The 17,415-nt window shown below is 38.9% G+C and overlaps 2 protein-coding genes across 2 annotated transcripts in view; one reads left to right on the top strand and one right to left on the bottom strand.

The window, feature by feature from the left end:
* The window catches only part of LOC137193495 (complement component C8 beta chain-like), a 50,641-nt gene extending 39,437 nt beyond the window's left edge, over positions 1 to 11,204 (top strand). Inside the window, exons 13-25 of the mRNA XM_067604710.1 lie at positions 667 to 794; positions 4,785 to 4,918; positions 5,270 to 5,417; positions 6,201 to 6,348; positions 7,264 to 7,405; positions 7,528 to 7,660; positions 8,432 to 8,629; positions 8,812 to 9,052; positions 9,309 to 9,437; positions 9,521 to 9,684; positions 10,292 to 10,445; positions 10,832 to 10,903; positions 11,003 to 11,204. Coding sequence (XP_067460811.1) covers positions 667 to 794; positions 4,785 to 4,918; positions 5,270 to 5,417; positions 6,201 to 6,348; positions 7,264 to 7,405; positions 7,528 to 7,660; positions 8,432 to 8,629; positions 8,812 to 9,052; positions 9,309 to 9,437; positions 9,521 to 9,684; positions 10,292 to 10,445; positions 10,832 to 10,903; positions 11,003 to 11,175 — 1,964 coding nt within the window. The 3' untranslated portion in view covers positions 11,176 to 11,204. The remainder of the gene's footprint in view (positions 1 to 666; positions 795 to 4,784; positions 4,919 to 5,269; positions 5,418 to 6,200; positions 6,349 to 7,263; positions 7,406 to 7,527; positions 7,661 to 8,431; positions 8,630 to 8,811; positions 9,053 to 9,308; positions 9,438 to 9,520; positions 9,685 to 10,291; positions 10,446 to 10,831; positions 10,904 to 11,002) is intronic.
* A 321-nt stretch (positions 11,205 to 11,525) lies between these two features.
* c8a (complement component 8, alpha polypeptide) lies at positions 11,526 to 17,263 on the bottom strand. The gene is made up of 11 exons (XM_067605213.1): positions 17,022 to 17,263; positions 16,784 to 16,892; positions 16,116 to 16,263; positions 15,788 to 15,935; positions 14,907 to 15,096; positions 14,636 to 14,818; positions 13,950 to 14,190; positions 13,718 to 13,849; positions 13,255 to 13,412; positions 12,854 to 13,079; positions 11,526 to 11,849 (listed from the first exon to the last, which is right to left on the bottom strand). Exons 1-11 carry the CDS (start codon positions 17,129 to 17,131, stop codon positions 11,701 to 11,703), a joined length of 1,794 nt encoding a protein of 597 aa, XP_067461314.1. The 5' UTR covers positions 17,132 to 17,263; the 3' UTR covers positions 11,526 to 11,700.
* Between the last annotated feature and the right edge of the window lie 152 nt (positions 17,264 to 17,415).

Here is a 17,415-nt window from a genome sequence, read left to right as displayed (position 1 = left end):
TATCCATGTTGCCCAGAGGATGAATCATAATGACTTAATGCCAAGAGCTGGTCAAATTTTTCACTCATCAAGTGAAATATCTACTAAATGGATTGGCTCAAAATTTTGTACAGTCATTCATGGGTCCCAGACAGTGTCTTCTAATGACTTTTCCTCTAATCTCAACTTATGACATTCCCATCAGCGTCAGCTGTATTTTGTGTTTAGTGGTAATTAGCAAATATTAGCATGCAACATGCTGAACTATGATACTGAAAATTCTACCTGCATCATCAGCATGTTAGCTTTGTTATTGTGAGCATTTAGCTCAAAGCACCATTGTGCCAAAGTACAGCCTTGTATCTCGCAAAAACTCCATTGACCTTTGGGAAGGCAAAAAGAGTTGTGCTTTATTTGATAGTACACAGAATATAGGATGTTAGGTATAATGGAAAAGAAAGAGACGGGGTGACATGTAGTAAAGGTCATATGATAAAGATTTGAATCCATTACCTCTCAGTATAGGTTAAGCATGTTAGTAGTGTGGTGCTAAAATATATTCACAGAACAGATTAGCATTAAACAGTAAACATTTCACATTTTGGAAAATGGTATAAAACAAAGTTGAAATTCTACTGCATGTCCTCTTTCTATGAAAAATGCAAGTTGGCTATTGTCACTTTGCAGCCTCCACTCCAGCCCCACAGCAGAGCTCTTCTTCAGACTGCCCCCCCTCCCAGGCCAGTGACCCCCCGACAGATCACTCCCCTGTAGACCCAGAGGGCAACTCCAGCAACGCCACGGAGGAACAATCGGTGAGCACCAACCCCAAGGGTTACATCCCTGTCAATAAGATTCATGGATTTGATGTAGCAACTGACTGGCGTGATGCTATAATCTATTATTGTCATGATGATGATCTGTTCTCAACTGCATTGCATGTAATCACGCTGAGGAGAATGTCATGTGATTAATGTGGCCAAATGGGATTGATTTCACCTTATTTTCAGAAAAATGTCAAATCAATTAAGAATTAAAGGTCAAAGATGATTTAAATGTCTTGATTAGATCATATATAAGAAGGTAAAATTATGTTTCTGGGTAATTAAAGTTGTTGTAATTTTCCTAAATGTTCAGCCGATGTTTTGCTGGGAAACGTGAGAAAAGGGGTGCACATCTCGCAAATCCTTACCAACTGGAGAGGGGGAAGATTTTGATAACTATGTGGTCTTGAGAGAGAGAAATTCAACAACCACTTCTCTCTTTTTCAGGGCTCTGTTGTTGCAAGGTCGGTCTCTCCAGTGCCCAGTGAAGCTCCTGATCCCCCGCAGGATCAGACCTGTCCACAGGAAGACAGCTAGAGAACAACAGACGCCGAGTGGGTATATCATCATTCCCTCCCCTCTGATTTACTTGAGTTATCTATGGACTGCCTTTATATTGTGGCTTTTCATGTCTTTCATCCCCTGCTCTTTTCATCTCCCTCATTCAAGACATATTTGTTTATGCATATCACAATGTCCAACTACCCCCCCTCTCATTTTTTGGCGTTTTGTGTTCTTTTATTAGCTTTATATTTTCATTTGTCAGTGTTTCTATTTTTCCTTGTGGATGAGTGGTTCCCTGCCAACTGGAAAAGAGCCTTGGTTTAGTTCAATGTTTCTGTCATTATACCTCTCTGCATCATCCAAACCAAAGATCACCGCCTTATGAGTAAGGAAAGGCACAATGTTGCCACCTAGTGGTCAGATTTATAACTGCATTGAGTGATTTGAAAATGTTGCCTCTTGTCTTTTAGGAGATGGAAGCTCTCGAGGCCAAAACAGAAGCTCATGAGAAAGAGAAAAAGAGAGAGATGAGTGACTATGAACAGCAGCATCTCTCAAAGCTGGATTACACAGACTTGTTCTGTTTTTTCAACCTTTAAAGGATATTTTGGCAGTTCTCTTAATAGGCTGGCTATCCCAGGATCTGCTTTCCTCCAGAGGCCACACACACTGTACTGTACTCCTCAGCATGACAACCAGACTTTGGCTTTATCGTCCAATCAAATAAACCTTTCAACCAGGAAGTGACCTTTGATCTTTGCCCGAAAAACCCTACAGCAGGAGGTGATTGCACCCTCCTGCGATGGATTAATGCGTTTATATCTGCGAGGATGAGTTAAAAGGCCATGGTGACATTGATGATGCAAATTATTTTTGGAAACTTTCAAGAGGAGCAGCGTCCTATGTGGTTGACCTTCACTCACCCTGTCGACTGCCACCAGCAAAGACTGTGCACAGCAGACGGATTTGCCAAATGTTCTCATAGTGTTGCTCAACCAATTCGTCCATTTGCATGAACAGACTTAATGTGGATTCAGCGGACTCAGCTGTGAGCAAAACTGTTCTCTGCAGCTTCCTTCTAGGTCTGACACAAATCAAAAAAAGATGATTTTCTTTTTCTTATTTTATAAGCTGTGAATTCTTAGTTGATGAAACCAAGTCATTAGAGACATCAAGATGACTTTGAGGCATCAATGTTGAAATCAAATTTGCCAAACATCTATTTTGTAAATAAGAATCTTCCCAGTCCCCATACCTGAGCCTTTGTGCCATAAGATAGCTCTCTGCCTCTTGAATGCCAACTACCTGTGTTTCTCTCAAGCAATGCCCTACCAGCACCTCCATTTTTTTGACGTCTGGATGTTTGTTTCGCTTTTGCTGCCATTTTTTTTTTCTGAAAATGTCTTTGTTTCTGTTTGGTTGGTGAGATATGAACTGTGAATCAGTGTTACATGGTCATTCAAAATAAAGCCTGCTGTACCTGTCTCACTCATTTTGAACTTGGGAGATGAAAGAAATAAAAGGGTCCTACACTTGAAAAAAGAGTGACATACAGTAAATCCACAGGCCTCCTCTAAAAGGTTACAGACATTTTTCTAGTACATAGAAGGCAGATTTTCCTGCATCTCTTTGGGGTTTTTTTGTTGTTTTTTTGATACTCTACATTTGGGAATATTGTAGGTTGGCTCCACTTCGGCTCCATTTCAGCTCCACTGAATCCAAATGGTCAAAAGAAAGGCAACTTTATATGATGATCAATAGAGATATCACTATTAACTGCTAGACTTACAATACAATGGTAACTGTACCCCTGCTCGTGTAAGAAAAATAAGAAATAGTCCAAAATATTTTGTAAATTTTATTTATGGAATCAAGAATTGTGATTAAAAAGAGAAAAAAGGACTTTTGTACGTCTATGACTTCCCCATACACTGTACCCATGCCACTGTTCAGTCACAAATAAAATATCATGTGATTCCCACCTTTCTCTTTGGTTTTCATTTCATGGTTGACCTGATTATTGTTGTATTGTTGTACACCAGCATCTGTCTCATAATGCACTAAGACAATGAGAGCAGCCAACAGAGGTTGCTCTCCTCACATAAATCCTGCATGTAGTCAATAATGGTCATGTGATCAGTGCTGATAATATTACTTAATCACATGAAGAGTGACACAGTGCTTTTTAAATACTGTTGGTCTGGGCCCTAAAAATTATGTACTGTTCTTCAGTGGTGGAAGAAATACTTAAATCCTTTATAAACTGTAAGTAAAAGAAACAATATAAAAATACTCCATTACAAGTAAGTCCTGCATTCAAAATCTTACAGAATACAGAAGTATTATCAGCAGGATGTACTTAAAGTACTCATGCAGTAAGGTAGATTAGTCCAGTGGTTCCCACCCAAGGGGTTGGGCCCCTCCAAATAGTCACAAAATAAATCTGAGGGGTTGTGAGATGATCAATGGGATAGGAAAGATGAAAAAACACACTTCTGCTACACAAATCTGTACTCATGCTTTGGACTTTTCTCTAGTCTTTACCTTTTTTGTGAAATGTTGGATTATTTGATCTCTTCAAGACTCATTTTTCAAGTTTAGAAGGGAAATATGTCTTCATCTGCATTTTTCACAACCCAAAAAGATTGGGAACCACCGGTTTAATGTTGAACAATTCATTGTATTTTATAAGCTTGTTTATTAACTCATAAAAGGTGTGTTTTTATGTTCTTTATATATAATCTTTATAAATCACAATAATTAGATAGAAACTCCAGCTGTCAATTAAATGTGGTTCGTTAAAAACTGCAATATGTTCCTCTGAACTGTACTGTGAAAGTATAAAGTAGCCTAAAGTGAAAATAGAGAGTAACTCAAAATTGTACCAAAGCACAATATTGGAGTAAATGTATTTTGTTATTTTTGTTACCAGCTGTCCTTACAAACATGGATCTACCATCCTCATTCCAGTAGTATTAATGCCAGTTAAGAGATACAAGTAAATATTAGTAGCAGCATTTTTTGCTTTTCACTGAATAAGTAAACTATAGCTGAGTCATGAGGTTGTGTCATTCTGTGATATCCCAAATCAGTGAAGATGAACAAAGTTTAAAGGTCAATAGTGCACAAACATGACTGAAATGATTTGACCACACAAGTCTGTAACAGGAATTTACTTTATTACAAGGACTTGTTTTTCCATCAGTCATTTCTGATCTACAGTCGTGTTGCCTGACAATTTCATGTTCATCACTAAATGATATATATTATATATAAATTGATGATATACTCTACAGACATCCAGACTAATAAGGCTGCTGTTGTGTCAAACTAAAAAACTGAGTAAATGCACTCAGAAACCACAGGGTTTAGGGGCTCTGAAGGTCTGCAGTGTTGTGTATTCACCTCCACTCCTGTGTTTAATCGCAGCAAGGAGTTCATATCCAGGCCAGTATTGATCAGATTGTGTTTACATAGAGAGCTGAGCAGTGTTGTCTCTGCATTCACTGCCAGTCAGAACACATCACCATGATTTCTGTGGTGTTACAGAGGAGTGCGTTTAGTTTGCAGTGGCATCTTCTCCATGTTATTTTGAGCTTGTTGCTGCTAAGGTAGGAGTCTTATTTGTGAATTTGTATTTTTTAAACATATTTTTTTAATTTGTTGGTTGGGTTGTGTGTAATTTCCATTGAAGCTAACTAAAGTAACTTACTTGCTTTCAAGGACGCTGATAACTTATAAGTATAAAAGACTCAAACATTTCAAAATGCCTCCGCTGTGAGATTAAAAATGATTAATTTCACATTTGACTCGACCTACAATCCTTGCTCACTCTAATTAAGACCTATCCCCCTTTCTTCCATTAGCCAATCCTGCAGCAAGATACTTTTGAATGACCAAAATATCTGTTTCGAAATTGGTAAAAATGTCTTTAATTGTTCATTTGTTTTAACATGTTACAGTGAAGCTGCCGTCACAACAGTTAGCAATGAAGACCCCAGTGTTCGTGAAGCTCGGTCAGTGGGCGATCAGGTGGTAGTTAACCCAGCGGACTGTGCTTTATCAGAATGGAGCAGGTGGTCACGCTGTGACACCTGTCAGAAAAAGAGAGTAAGTATGATAATACCATACAGTTGAGAGAAGTGTTGTACAATCATGATATATGTTTACTGGCCCATCAGGAAACCCCAGTGTTTGAATAAAAATCTGTGTTTAAAAAGGAATTAAATCATCCACAGCTGATAGTTTGTGCTGGTGTTCATGGCATGACGCTAGGCTTTTTTTTATTATTATTACAAAAAGGTTTTCATTTTTATGGCCATAATGTGGAAAAGAATCTGAATCAGCCTGCAAACCATTATGTGACACCAAAAGTCTCCATTGAAACACATGTTTATTTATTACTTGATGTAACCAGTTCCTTAATGCACTGCTTAATCTTCCTTAAATGAATAGCCAATATCTCATATGTGGTAAATTGTTCAAATAAATTGATCTAACCATACTGGACACTAGTATGGAGATGACGAGATGATATCCTACATTAGTGCTGCGACTGAGAGACAATTAAAATTCAGCGCAGCCACAGGTTATTCAACATTTTGACCCTGGTGGGACATTGTAGTACTTGAGCTGTTTTTCTGGGAGGTACAGAGCTCCACAGCTGGCAAAGGTCTCTGCTGATGTACTCCAGTGCTCTATCTCATCCACTTTACACAGAGGGAGATTAATAACCTTGACATGACAAAGTGAAAACAGCCTACTAATGTGATTTCAGCTGTTATAGGTCCCTGGAGCTCTTTCTGAGCTCTTCCACCACCTTTATTGGCTGGTGGTGAGCCTTTCTCTGTGTTTCTCTGACTGTTTATGTGTTTGTCTCCCTCATCCGTGCAGTATCGCTTTGCTAAACTCACCAAGCCATCTCAGTTTGGTGGGGAGCCATGCAATTTTCATGGCAGGGAGGAGGAGGCCTGTGCGGTTCCAGCCCGCTACGCCTGTGACAACATTCCTCTGTGTGAAGGCTTCCTCTGCACCGAAACAGGTACTGACTCCAACCCTCTACATGTCCTCAACTTTAAGTTCTGGAAGGGCATTCTGCTTTAGCAAGTCTTATATAAAACAACCACACAGTAGCAGAGGGACAATATTTAAGAATTCAAGTCACAAGATGAGGAAGAATGTTAATATTCTGCCCTCGATGTGAATGAGTCATCTCTTCATTCTGGTGGAGACCGCTTTGCATTTTAAGAGCTTTGTTCTTAAAGGAACATTTTGGGAAATAAATTAGCTTGATACCATTTTATTACCATGTATTGTGTGTATGCTAAGTATGAAGCTACAGCCAGCAGCTGATTAGTTTAGCCTAGCATAAAGATTGGAAGCAGGGGGAACCAGCTAGCCTGGCTCTGTTCAAAGCTAAACAATTCACCTACTAATACCTCTAAAGGTCACTAAAGTCACTGCACTTGCCCAAGAAATTGTTTGTCACATGACCCGCCGGGATAACCACAAATTTACACCTCTAAAGTTTACTAATTAACAGATTATATCTCATTTGTTTAATCCAAACAATAACTGATGATGTGTTGAAACAAAGTTGGGGTTTTGCTGCCTTTGGACAGAGCCAGGCTAGCTGTTTCCCTCTGCTTCCAGTCTTTATGCTAAGCTAAGCTAATCAGTTGCTGACTGTAGGTTTACAGAATATTTATCATATAAATATGAGAGTGGTATCAATCAAGAAAGTTTATTTGCTTTCTTGTTGGCAAGAAAGCAAATAAACATATTTCCCAAAATGTCAAACATTCCTTTAAATAACACCACAAAAAATCTACATGCCTGGATGCTTTGCTGCATGAGACAGATTATGAGTGATGAACCAGATAAAGTTAATGACATTTTATGTTGTTTTGGAAATGAACCATGACTAAATGCCATCCGTGCCTTTCCTTCCCTCCAGGTCGCTGTATACCAAGAACTCTGAAATGTAATGGCGAAGATGACTGCGGGGACATGTCAGATGAAGCAGGCTGTAGGAGGGGTCAGAAGCCCTGCAGGCAGGAGGCCGAAGAGTACTGGGGAATTGAGAACCTTGCCAAAGGGTGAGTCACACTCCCATTCGGCTGCAATGTGAGTCCCAGATTTTTTCGAAGATATGTAAACATGTTGCTCTTCCAAATCAGTCTGCTCACTGTTAATGCTGTTGCTGTTTCTCTTCTTTTAGAATCAACATCTTGAACAGTAACCTGGAGGGAGTTGTGCTTGATAACAGATACTATGCTGGTAGCTGCTTGCCACACTACATCCAGGATGCCAGATTCAGGAAGCCTTACAACTTGCAACAGTACACTCTACAGGTGGAGCCAGTCGGCAATCACACTTATTTATAATGAGTATTAAGTTGGAGTTTTAATCGGTATCATTTTCTCTTTATAAAGGATTTATAAGCTATAACTAATGGTTTTATGCTTTATGGATCAGTTAGAGACAGTTAGAAGACATTAATAAGAACTTTTGGGTTGCCATATTGTGGAAAATCCCTTTGATTGATAGGACCACTTCCTTCTTGGAAAAGTGCTGCAGAGGACGTGGACAAAAATACATTAATTAACAACCTATTTATTCATTTGTTTATTTATGGATTACCAACATCTATAACTGCATTATTACTAAATAAAAAGGAAAAACATCAGCCAAAGGACTTTTTCACAACCTGGCAACCAACAATTTGTTCTTTTAATGTTTAAAACTTCTCTGTGAAGCAATAGTAAATGATTTATTACCATTAATAAAACCATTAGTCACAACTTACAAAACCTTTTATGAAAGTTGCATCAGCTAGGGTTAACTTAAAACTTGGAATAATCATGGTTTATCTATTTTTTCTTCATCTTTCTTCTTATTCTTTTGTTCTTCATCTTTCATCTTATTCTTTTGTTCTTCGTCTTTCATCTTATTCTTTTGTTCTAAACATTTTAAACTGAACAGATTCATTTGAAACCATTCTTCATTTTATTCACAGTCCTTGTTGGCAGGCATTTGTTCAAAAGGATTTTTCCTAATATGTTTAATTATTATTTTCCTATTCACACACTGAAAGAGAATTTTTGCTCTCTATCTCTTAACAGACAAAAGGCTCATATGATTTCACACTTCAGTCTTTTGACTCGTACTCTGAGTACATGGACCACACCATAATGGAACGATCTACCAAAATCTCTGTTTCTTTTGGCTTTTCCATCCCAGGCATATTTGAGTTTGGCTTCAACCACAATCAGGACAAATACACCAAGTCAGAAAAGAAGATTCGCCGTGCCTCAGGCAAAGTGAGATGTCTTGTTTTTTTTGACCTCTGCTAGTGCACCCACATCTCTCAAAAACAAAATAAATCCAACTTTAGTATATAATTTTACCACAAGTTATTTAAATATTAGATAATCCCCACTCCAATCTTGACCTGAAAGCAGTTAGGTATGCTTCACCTGCCTCTCACTGATCCTCTCCCCAGACTAACAGCTTTGTGAGGGCCAAAGCAGAACTGGAGTTGGCCCAGTACATGCTGAAGTCAGATGATTTGATGCTTCACCCTGAGTTCCTGCAGCTACTGCGCTCCTTGCCACAGTCCTATGTTTATGGGGAATACAGACAGATCTACAGAGACTACGGCACCCACTATATCACAGAGGCTACTCTCGGAGGAGAGTATGAGCACACCATCATCCTGAACAAAGAAAGGCTTGAGAAGACAGGTAATAAATACTAGTGAGTTGCAAACTGGAGTCATCGGGGATCCCCAGTCAAGTTTTTGTTTACTGCATGTTGTAAAAATGCATAAAGATAGATACTATGATCAGATACTGGAGTTTGGCAATGCAGTGACATTATCTCCATACTCTGACAGCTAATGGTGTAAACTAATGCACCGTTGCACTGAAATACTGTACCTTGACAGCCCAATTTTGTGAAAGTGATAACCACTCCCTGATGGACTTTTTGTTGTTCTAGATTATTCTTTGGAAGACTACAAGAAGTGTGTGAAGGCAGGCCTTAAAGTTGGGGTCAACATACAAGGCGTTTATGTGTCGGCTGCGGCTCACGGTGGATCTTGTAATGGCCTGCTGAATGAGATGGGAAGTAAGGTTCTGTACTTTGCAGAATGTCCTTCATTTTACATCAAACACGTGATCTCATGATAAACCTCTTCTGTCTCTGTCCAGAGGACACAGAGAATGGCAGCATGGTGGAGGATTTTGTTGCTGTCGTAAAGGGTGGTAGCAGTGAATCCATCTCCGCTTTGGTGTCTAAGAAGCTTCCCACCCCACAGCTGATGAGGCTATGGGGTGAAGGTGTGCATTTCAACCCTGATTTCATTCGCATGACTGTGAGTTTTCTCTGTCCTTTGCTATTGCTCATATTTTGCTTCCCTTTTTTCCCCATTTTTGTTTGTTATATCATATAGTCCCACTCAGTACACGCCCTTATCTGTTTGCTTGTCTCCTATGACTTGAATACACCTGGTTATGCCTCTTTTTGTCTTTCATTTATATTTCTCCATTTCATTGGCAGATAATCAATAATTATCTGCAATCCCTCTTGCTCTGGTGTAGATTTGATAGTATCAAGCCTTAATCAGTCCTAATTTTTTGCAGACTTAAATTAAATGGTGCACAAGGATTTGACCTGACTAACTGCGACAGAAACATTTACAGAAGAGCTGGTCAGTGGTGGTACCAGAATTGGCACAATTACAAAAGGCAAAGTACAGCAGGGCTGATCAATAGCAAGTTAGAGAATAAACAGCAAGATGCCAGATAGGAACTGAGCCAAATATAAATAGGCTGCCTTGTTACAACACGGTCAAGTTTCAACACTTCTGAGGCTTTTCTGTTGGCTCTATCTAAAAAACTAATTCCAAGCGAATTGAATTTGAGCAGTGATAAGAGCCTGGTTTAATAATGACACTTATATATTTATATGTTTCTCATTAGACACGGCCGCTGTATGAGCTGGTGACCTCCAGAGATTTTGCCCAGGCTGACACCCTGAAGAGAAACCTGAAGAGAGCCCTGTCAGAGTACCTGGAAGAGGCTAGTCCATGTCGATGCGCTCCCTGCCACAATAATGGAGTGGCTGTTCTGAGAGGTACCTTAGTGGTTATTTATTGGTTATTGACCATTATTCACATAAAGCTCACTGCATTACTCTTACCCTTTTTCGTAAGTCGCGTTTCACCTGGTATTTTTTCCTTTTACTCTACTGTTTGTTTTGTTTTCACTTCAAGTTTATTCCCTAGCTTTAGTTTCAATTTTAGTTTTAGTTAATGGGACATTAAGAGACCTTTATTACCCTCGATGGATGACCAGTGAAGCCAGTAACACCAACATATCTCTACACAGGTCTCTGGCGTCTTTGGAGTTATTGTTCCAAAACACAGAGAGTATCCTAAATTTGTTATCTGATGATGATCGTTGTTGTGGTGATGATGTTGCTAGTAATGACAATAGTAAATATTATGTCATCTTCAACAGGTACCAGGTGTGACTGTGTGTGTCCTGTTGGCTACAGTGGACGGGGCTGTGAGATCACTGAGAGAAAAAAAGGTTTGACCAAAATACAAAACACTGTATCCAATATAACATTATGTGTCTTCCTTTTGACACTATTGACACAGTGACATATGATATAATCCTTCCTGACAGATATCGCCATCGATGGCAGCTGGAGCTGCTGGAGTTCGTGGTCATCTTGCAGTGGAGGAACAATGACAAGGAGTCGCCAATGTAACAATCCAGCACCCAGCAATGGAGGCATGCAATGCCACGGACTGCAGCAGGATTCTACTGAATGCTTTTCAAATCCGTTCTCCAAATAAAGATTTATAAACACTTCCCTAAAAATTGATCATTAGTCTGTGGTGTTTTGTCATTTGACTGCCTAGTGTGACTATTATAATTCATATTTGAACAATGACAGATTCACCAGAAGGGATTATGTTCGATAAATATTTTATAAATTACTGTTTAACCATGTGTGCCAATATCTATGTCTTCCCTCCTGTGTAATTGTAGCATTGTAGCATTTAACTAGATCTGCCTAAGGCACTGACCTGGAATCTGCCTCTGCCTTCACATTGGAGGGAATTAAAAAATGTCATATAAAAGCATTTAAAGTGGACAATTTCACTTTTGTGCTTACATAAAACCCACATTAACATACACATAGTAAAGTCTGCACAACACACATTTATTCCTACCGTCATGTACAGTATGTCACAGTATGAGCTCAGACAATTCCAATGGGTGGTGGAAAAGAAGTTTTTATTGATTGAGAAAACTCTTAAATTACACTCAGTTAGCACTTAAGCATCTTCACTCTGGAGTCTGAGACAAACATCATTTTAACATCGCTGAGTCTGAGAGGAGCTGCCCAGGCAAGTTATGCCCTGATCAGTTGGGGGATTATTACAGGCTCTGGTCCGAGTCTTCATCCCTGATGTACAGGATGACCAAGCCCCCCAGCAGGACCACGACCCATCTGTTGTGGTATCTGTTGAGTAAAATTATGAGAGTTTAACCAAAGGATATGGATATGGTAAGAGGAAGTATCTGCATCTGCATCACATCTTCTGACTCAAAGATGATGAAACAGGCGGAAAAAGAAGGATAGTACCTATTTTATCAATCTGAACAAGAAAACACTGTATGCATGAAACTTTGAGAGGTTTAAAAAGGTTTGCACTACTTGTTGTCAGGTCATCACATGAGCAAAAAGTCACAAAAGGTTAAACTGAAGTACAGTTTTGAGGTCCTAATACTTTACCTGGCGTATTGCTTGGAATCTCATTAGTAAATATTTTACTCCACTACACTATGCTGCCTTAATATACATTCGACCTCCTGCAACTTAATATGAATTAATAACACTGAAAGAGAACATTCTTAACAAAGAGTACTTTAACTTTTGATAGTTAGCATTTAATACTAATACTTGTAATTTTTTACGTTTAAAGAAACATTTGGAGTGCAAGGCTTTTAAATTGATATTCTTTATAGAATTGTTTCTTCTTTAAATGTTTTCTTTTTTTGAACATTTTGAGGAATACACTTACTTTCTTGCTGTACTGTAGGTAGGGAGTGAGGAGACGTTAGCTTAGCTTAGCATAAAGACAGGAAGTAGGTTGAAACAGCTGGCATGTGTTTGTACAAAGGTTTTCAAAAAAATCAGCCTATCAGGACCAGCTCACTAATTCACACTATATCTTGTTTATTTAATCTGTGAGCTTTAGAAGTGCTGATATGTAGATTTTTTTTTAACCTTTTGACAGAGTCAGGCTAGCTGTTTCCCTGTTTTCAGTTATAACACTAAACTAAGCTAACTATTTCCTGGTTGTATCTTTCTATTTAACACAGATGGGAAACTGGTATTGATCTTCTTATGTAAGTCTTGGCAAGAAAGTAAATAAGCAAATTTCCCAAAATATTGAAATACTTATTTAAGGAAGTTGAGTGTGCTTTCAACCACTACTTCCTATTCACCTATGACAGTCTCACCTCCTCTACGAGTCACTTCACAGGCCTCTCCCTCGTAGCCTGCCTTGCAGAGGCAGCTACAGGAGGTACCAGAGAGGACTGGGACCCCGTTGTGTCTGCAGGGGGCACAGCGACAGGAGTCGAACTGCTGCAGATACTCATCCCAACCCCTCTGTAGGTTGGCCAGTCTGGCACCTGCATTGTCAGCGGCTGTGCTGAAGCGCACAAGCTCATAGATTGGCATGATCTTGGTTATCGGGGAAGGACGTGACAGGAAGAGGAGAAAAAGAAAAGTTAATGAAAAGCAGATGACCACACCAGCAAATGCACAAAAGCAGCATAAGGTCAATATGAGTTATAACTGAATGAATTTGCTCTAATTCTGTTTAAGAGCACAATCTCAGTTTCTTCCAGTAAATTACCTCATACTCAATGAGATCTGGGTTGTATTTGAGGCTTGCTCCCCAGTTCTTATAGGTTTCGGGGTTCCTGAGAGCCAACACGCCACTGCTGCTGACTGTGACTCCTCCTTTCACTTTAGTGACAATGTCCTGAATCATAGCTGAACTGGCTCTTTTGCCTACATTTCAAATTCAACAAACCAAAGAAAATCACATTTGTACTGTAAAAACAGCTCTGATAACACATTACAACAACAATCCTTTATAGCATTTATCAGTTGAAGGGAAATTAGACGTAGTTACAAATAAAGCATTTAAACTAAAATTGTAGCTAATAAGATATTATGAGGGCCTCAAATAGGCATGTCCTCATCACTAGGGCCTGATGTGACCATTATTAATAATTCTATTTCCCATCTACTGAATTTCTTTGTCCTTGTCTGATGGGTCAGGGTTTGGTACCAATAGAATTTCAATGTCTCACCATCAGAATAACTTCCTTCTTTGTCGCATGACTCCCCACCCGCTTTGAGACCTAGTGATCCATAGCTGTCAAGTGGAAAGGTTAGACCAAAAGAGCCACCAAGGCATAGAGCAGATTGTTCAGCCTCTAGTTCTGTAAAAATTACGGTAGAGAATTGCACAAAGTTTAACACACATTGAGTAACATTTCCTATTAGATTATGTTGATTAACAAATTGGAAAGCCCACAGTACTTGAATATGCCTTGGCTGTTTTGTTGATAACCATTACATACTCCAGGGTTCCTCCCATAGTTCCTTCAGTGACATAGTGGGTGCCAAATGTGTTGAAGAATTGGGAGTACATCCCATAGTCATACTGCTCTGGAAGCTCCATGAGTGACATGTAGAAATTTTCATGAAGCATTAACTTATTACTTCTTATCTTGAAGCGGGCTGTTTGCACTTTGGACAAAAGCCTAACGAACCCAAGGTCCTGAGGACAGAAAGACAAATGGTGGATAGGGTGTTTTTCTTTTTTTACCAGAAAAAGTAGTAATAATGAAATAAGCTTTACATTTCTTTCCAAGTCAATAAAACTGTGACTTATTTATACCACAAAAAATGAAAATTTCTTTTGGCCACAGATATTAAATGCTGTGTAAAGAAATAGTTTGACATTTTGAGAAGTGCATCTTTGCTTTCTTGCTGAGAGTTGGATGAGCAAATTGATACCACTTTCAACACGAGAGTGGTATCGATCTTCTCATCAAACTCTTGGCAAAAAAATGAACAAGCCCAAAATGTTGAATTATTCCTTCATAAAATGAACACACTGACTTCAAACGATTAATGATAAACAAAACGATTAATGGTAAAATATTACGCAAAGTTGATTGCACTTGTTGAAATATGTTGACCTGTGGGCCAATGAATTATACCTTGCTCTTATACTTCGTTATGTTGCTCTCAAACTGAGACTCCTGGCTTCCACTCAGCCCCCCTTCCACATAATAGATTCCAAATGAGAAACCGCCACTGGAGGAGCTCATAGTTTTCCTCGCTGTCAGCAGGCTCACCATATCGTCATAGTATTCATAAGAGCCCTCTGATGAAGCTTCAGCCTGTAACATGTTAAACCTTGCATCAAAATGTCTTAGTTCAGTCCATTTATTTAGTCGCATAAAGAAATAAATCACAATATGACAGTACCACAAATTGGTAGGTATGGTAGTTGTAAGGTTTCCTGTAGTTCTTTTCATCCTCTTTGTAGTGCAAACTTTCACAGAATGAGTCATATATGAATTTCCTCCATTCACCATTATAGACATATTCACACTTTCCTCCAAAGTACTTTGGGTCAAGTACATAATCCACAAAGTCTCCAGTCAAGATGTTGTAGCTAGACAAAGGAGAATAATACAACAGTCGTTAAAGCATACTTTGTGTGCGTTGACACAAACGCTTAATGTGATGATCTATAGTTACTTATTATCAACAAATCCCATGAAAAACCCCAAAACAATAACATATTTAAGTACTCACTAGGGCACAAAATGTGTATTAATCCCCAGCAAATGCACTATTCACTCCTGTTTGAGTAACATTTGCTAAAAAATGGTTTGCCCTACTGTTTCAGGAAATTACTGAGCTTGTTTTTTTAAAAAAAAAAAAAAAAAAACTTAAGCATATATTCTTGACTTATTTTTACAGATGTACATCTTCAATAGGAACAAATGGGCTTGGGACTGAGTACCAAGTGGAGTGGAGAAGTCAGAAAGTATTCAGAGATGGACTATAGTATTGCTCATTTTGATCTTTTCATGGGATTTGTTCACAATAAGAAAAATATAGAATACAGTTTAGCCTTTTAAATAGATACTTTAAAGGCTGGCAATTTCAAGCCAAAGAAATAATGGTGTGATGGGCTCACGTGTGTCTTTTGTGGATGTGTTAATGATGCACTAAGTGCTTATTGGAGGTATTTTTTACAGCTGTATTTGTAATGTGTGGGCTTGGCATTACCTTTAAAGAATTCTTGCATGTGGATGTAAACTAAGTAATATGAGGTAGGTAAAGTAACGAATATTTACCCCTGTGTGCCCCGCTCAGCACCAGGGATCGGCAGGAGGGTGGAACACTTGTCGTCTCTCTGGTTAATGGTTTCACAATCGTCTTCATCAGAAAAATCTTCACAGTCTGACTCTCCATTACAGCGAAGGGACTGGCTGATGCAGCGCCCTAGATAGGTGGAGAGACCATCTTACACACTTATTTTCATGGTTCTTAAATGTGCCTTTGTGTGTGTGGACACAAGCACTTAATGCATGTGCAAGCATCTTCACACACCAAAGGACAAAAAGGCTCTGTTACATAACTTGAGGAGAATGTGTTGTTGTGGAGGTCACTGATGAAACTTGCCCGTTTCTTTGCAGGTGAAGCTATCTCCACAATAATCTGGCACCAGACATGTTGTGGTTGCTGTCGGACACGTCATCCTATCCCACAGTGTCTCATAGCACTCTGTGCCACTAAACTGCGACGGCCTCTCCATGTATCGGAAACGGAACTAAGACAGATGAAGTTCGAATAGAATCAGCAGTTGAAATCAATCAGTTTGACTATTCCCATCACTGATTTATGGGTTCATGAAACACAGTAGGAGTAGGCCAAATATCATTGCATGGCATATCTTAAAGTGGTGCAATCCTTGTGTTCACACTTTGAATTATATGAATTAAATAAATGGAGAGTCAGCATAAGCAGATATATAACATTTGATACGTCTACAAGTGGTCCAAAAGAGTTGTGTATATTGGAGAAGGCCCAAAAATATCAGTAACATTGTGCAACCAAAGGCCACTCTCTTTGACCTAATTGGAGCAGTAATGCTGATTTAGGAGAATCATTGTTCCCTTTGGACTTATTGATAATCTCATCCATAATGTATTTTAACACTTGATGCTATGTTACCAAAAAAAAACTGCCTTTGGATAGAGATTTTTAATTTCAACATTGCAAAGTCGATCTGTCTACAGTATATCAACCTTCTATCTTTTATGCAAATTATTGGAAAAACACATCATTACCTTTTTGTCTGTGCAGGAGTTACATGGTGTCCATGATGACCAGCTCCTCAGCTTACAGTCGATGGGTGATGGTCTGTTTACAGCTCTGGCCCTCCTAGTAGCAGCCCCACTGGCCCCAGAAACATCCATTATCATCTCAATTCTACTTCCAATACCATAGTGTATGGGACGCATTAAATCACTGTTATCAAGATATTATCAAGAGAATGTAAGAGGCAGTGAAGCTAGAATACCGCACCTGCTATCAGCTGTTGTCGATGGTCTCCTGGATGCATTCACAGTTGTGCTAAAATTGAAAAACAGATGCAGTGTGCATAAACCCAGAAGCAAATTGATAAATATCCTCATACTGAAAATGAGTAGCTAGTCCTTAAGATGAAAATGCCACATCACAAAACAGCTGTTGTGATCCTGTGAGGACTGTTAGCAAAATTCTGTCTTGGCCAACCACAGTGAATCATTGATCAAGAGTAAACATGCTCTTACAACAGTTGGGAAAGTTTTTTTTTTTTAATGATCTATACCCTCATTCCTCATCCTCAACCCCGCAAACACACAAATTCAGTATATGCAATATTCCTACAATAAAGCACTTCTGAAACACAAACTTTTCTTTTGTTCAGTATTTCAGT

Source organism: Thunnus thynnus, chromosome 12, assembly GCF_963924715.1.
Source record: "Thunnus thynnus chromosome 12, fThuThy2.1, whole genome shotgun sequence".
Classification (NCBI taxonomy): domain Eukaryota; kingdom Metazoa; phylum Chordata; class Actinopteri; order Scombriformes; family Scombridae; genus Thunnus; species Thunnus thynnus.
This window is presented reverse-complemented; position numbering and strand designations above follow the sequence as displayed.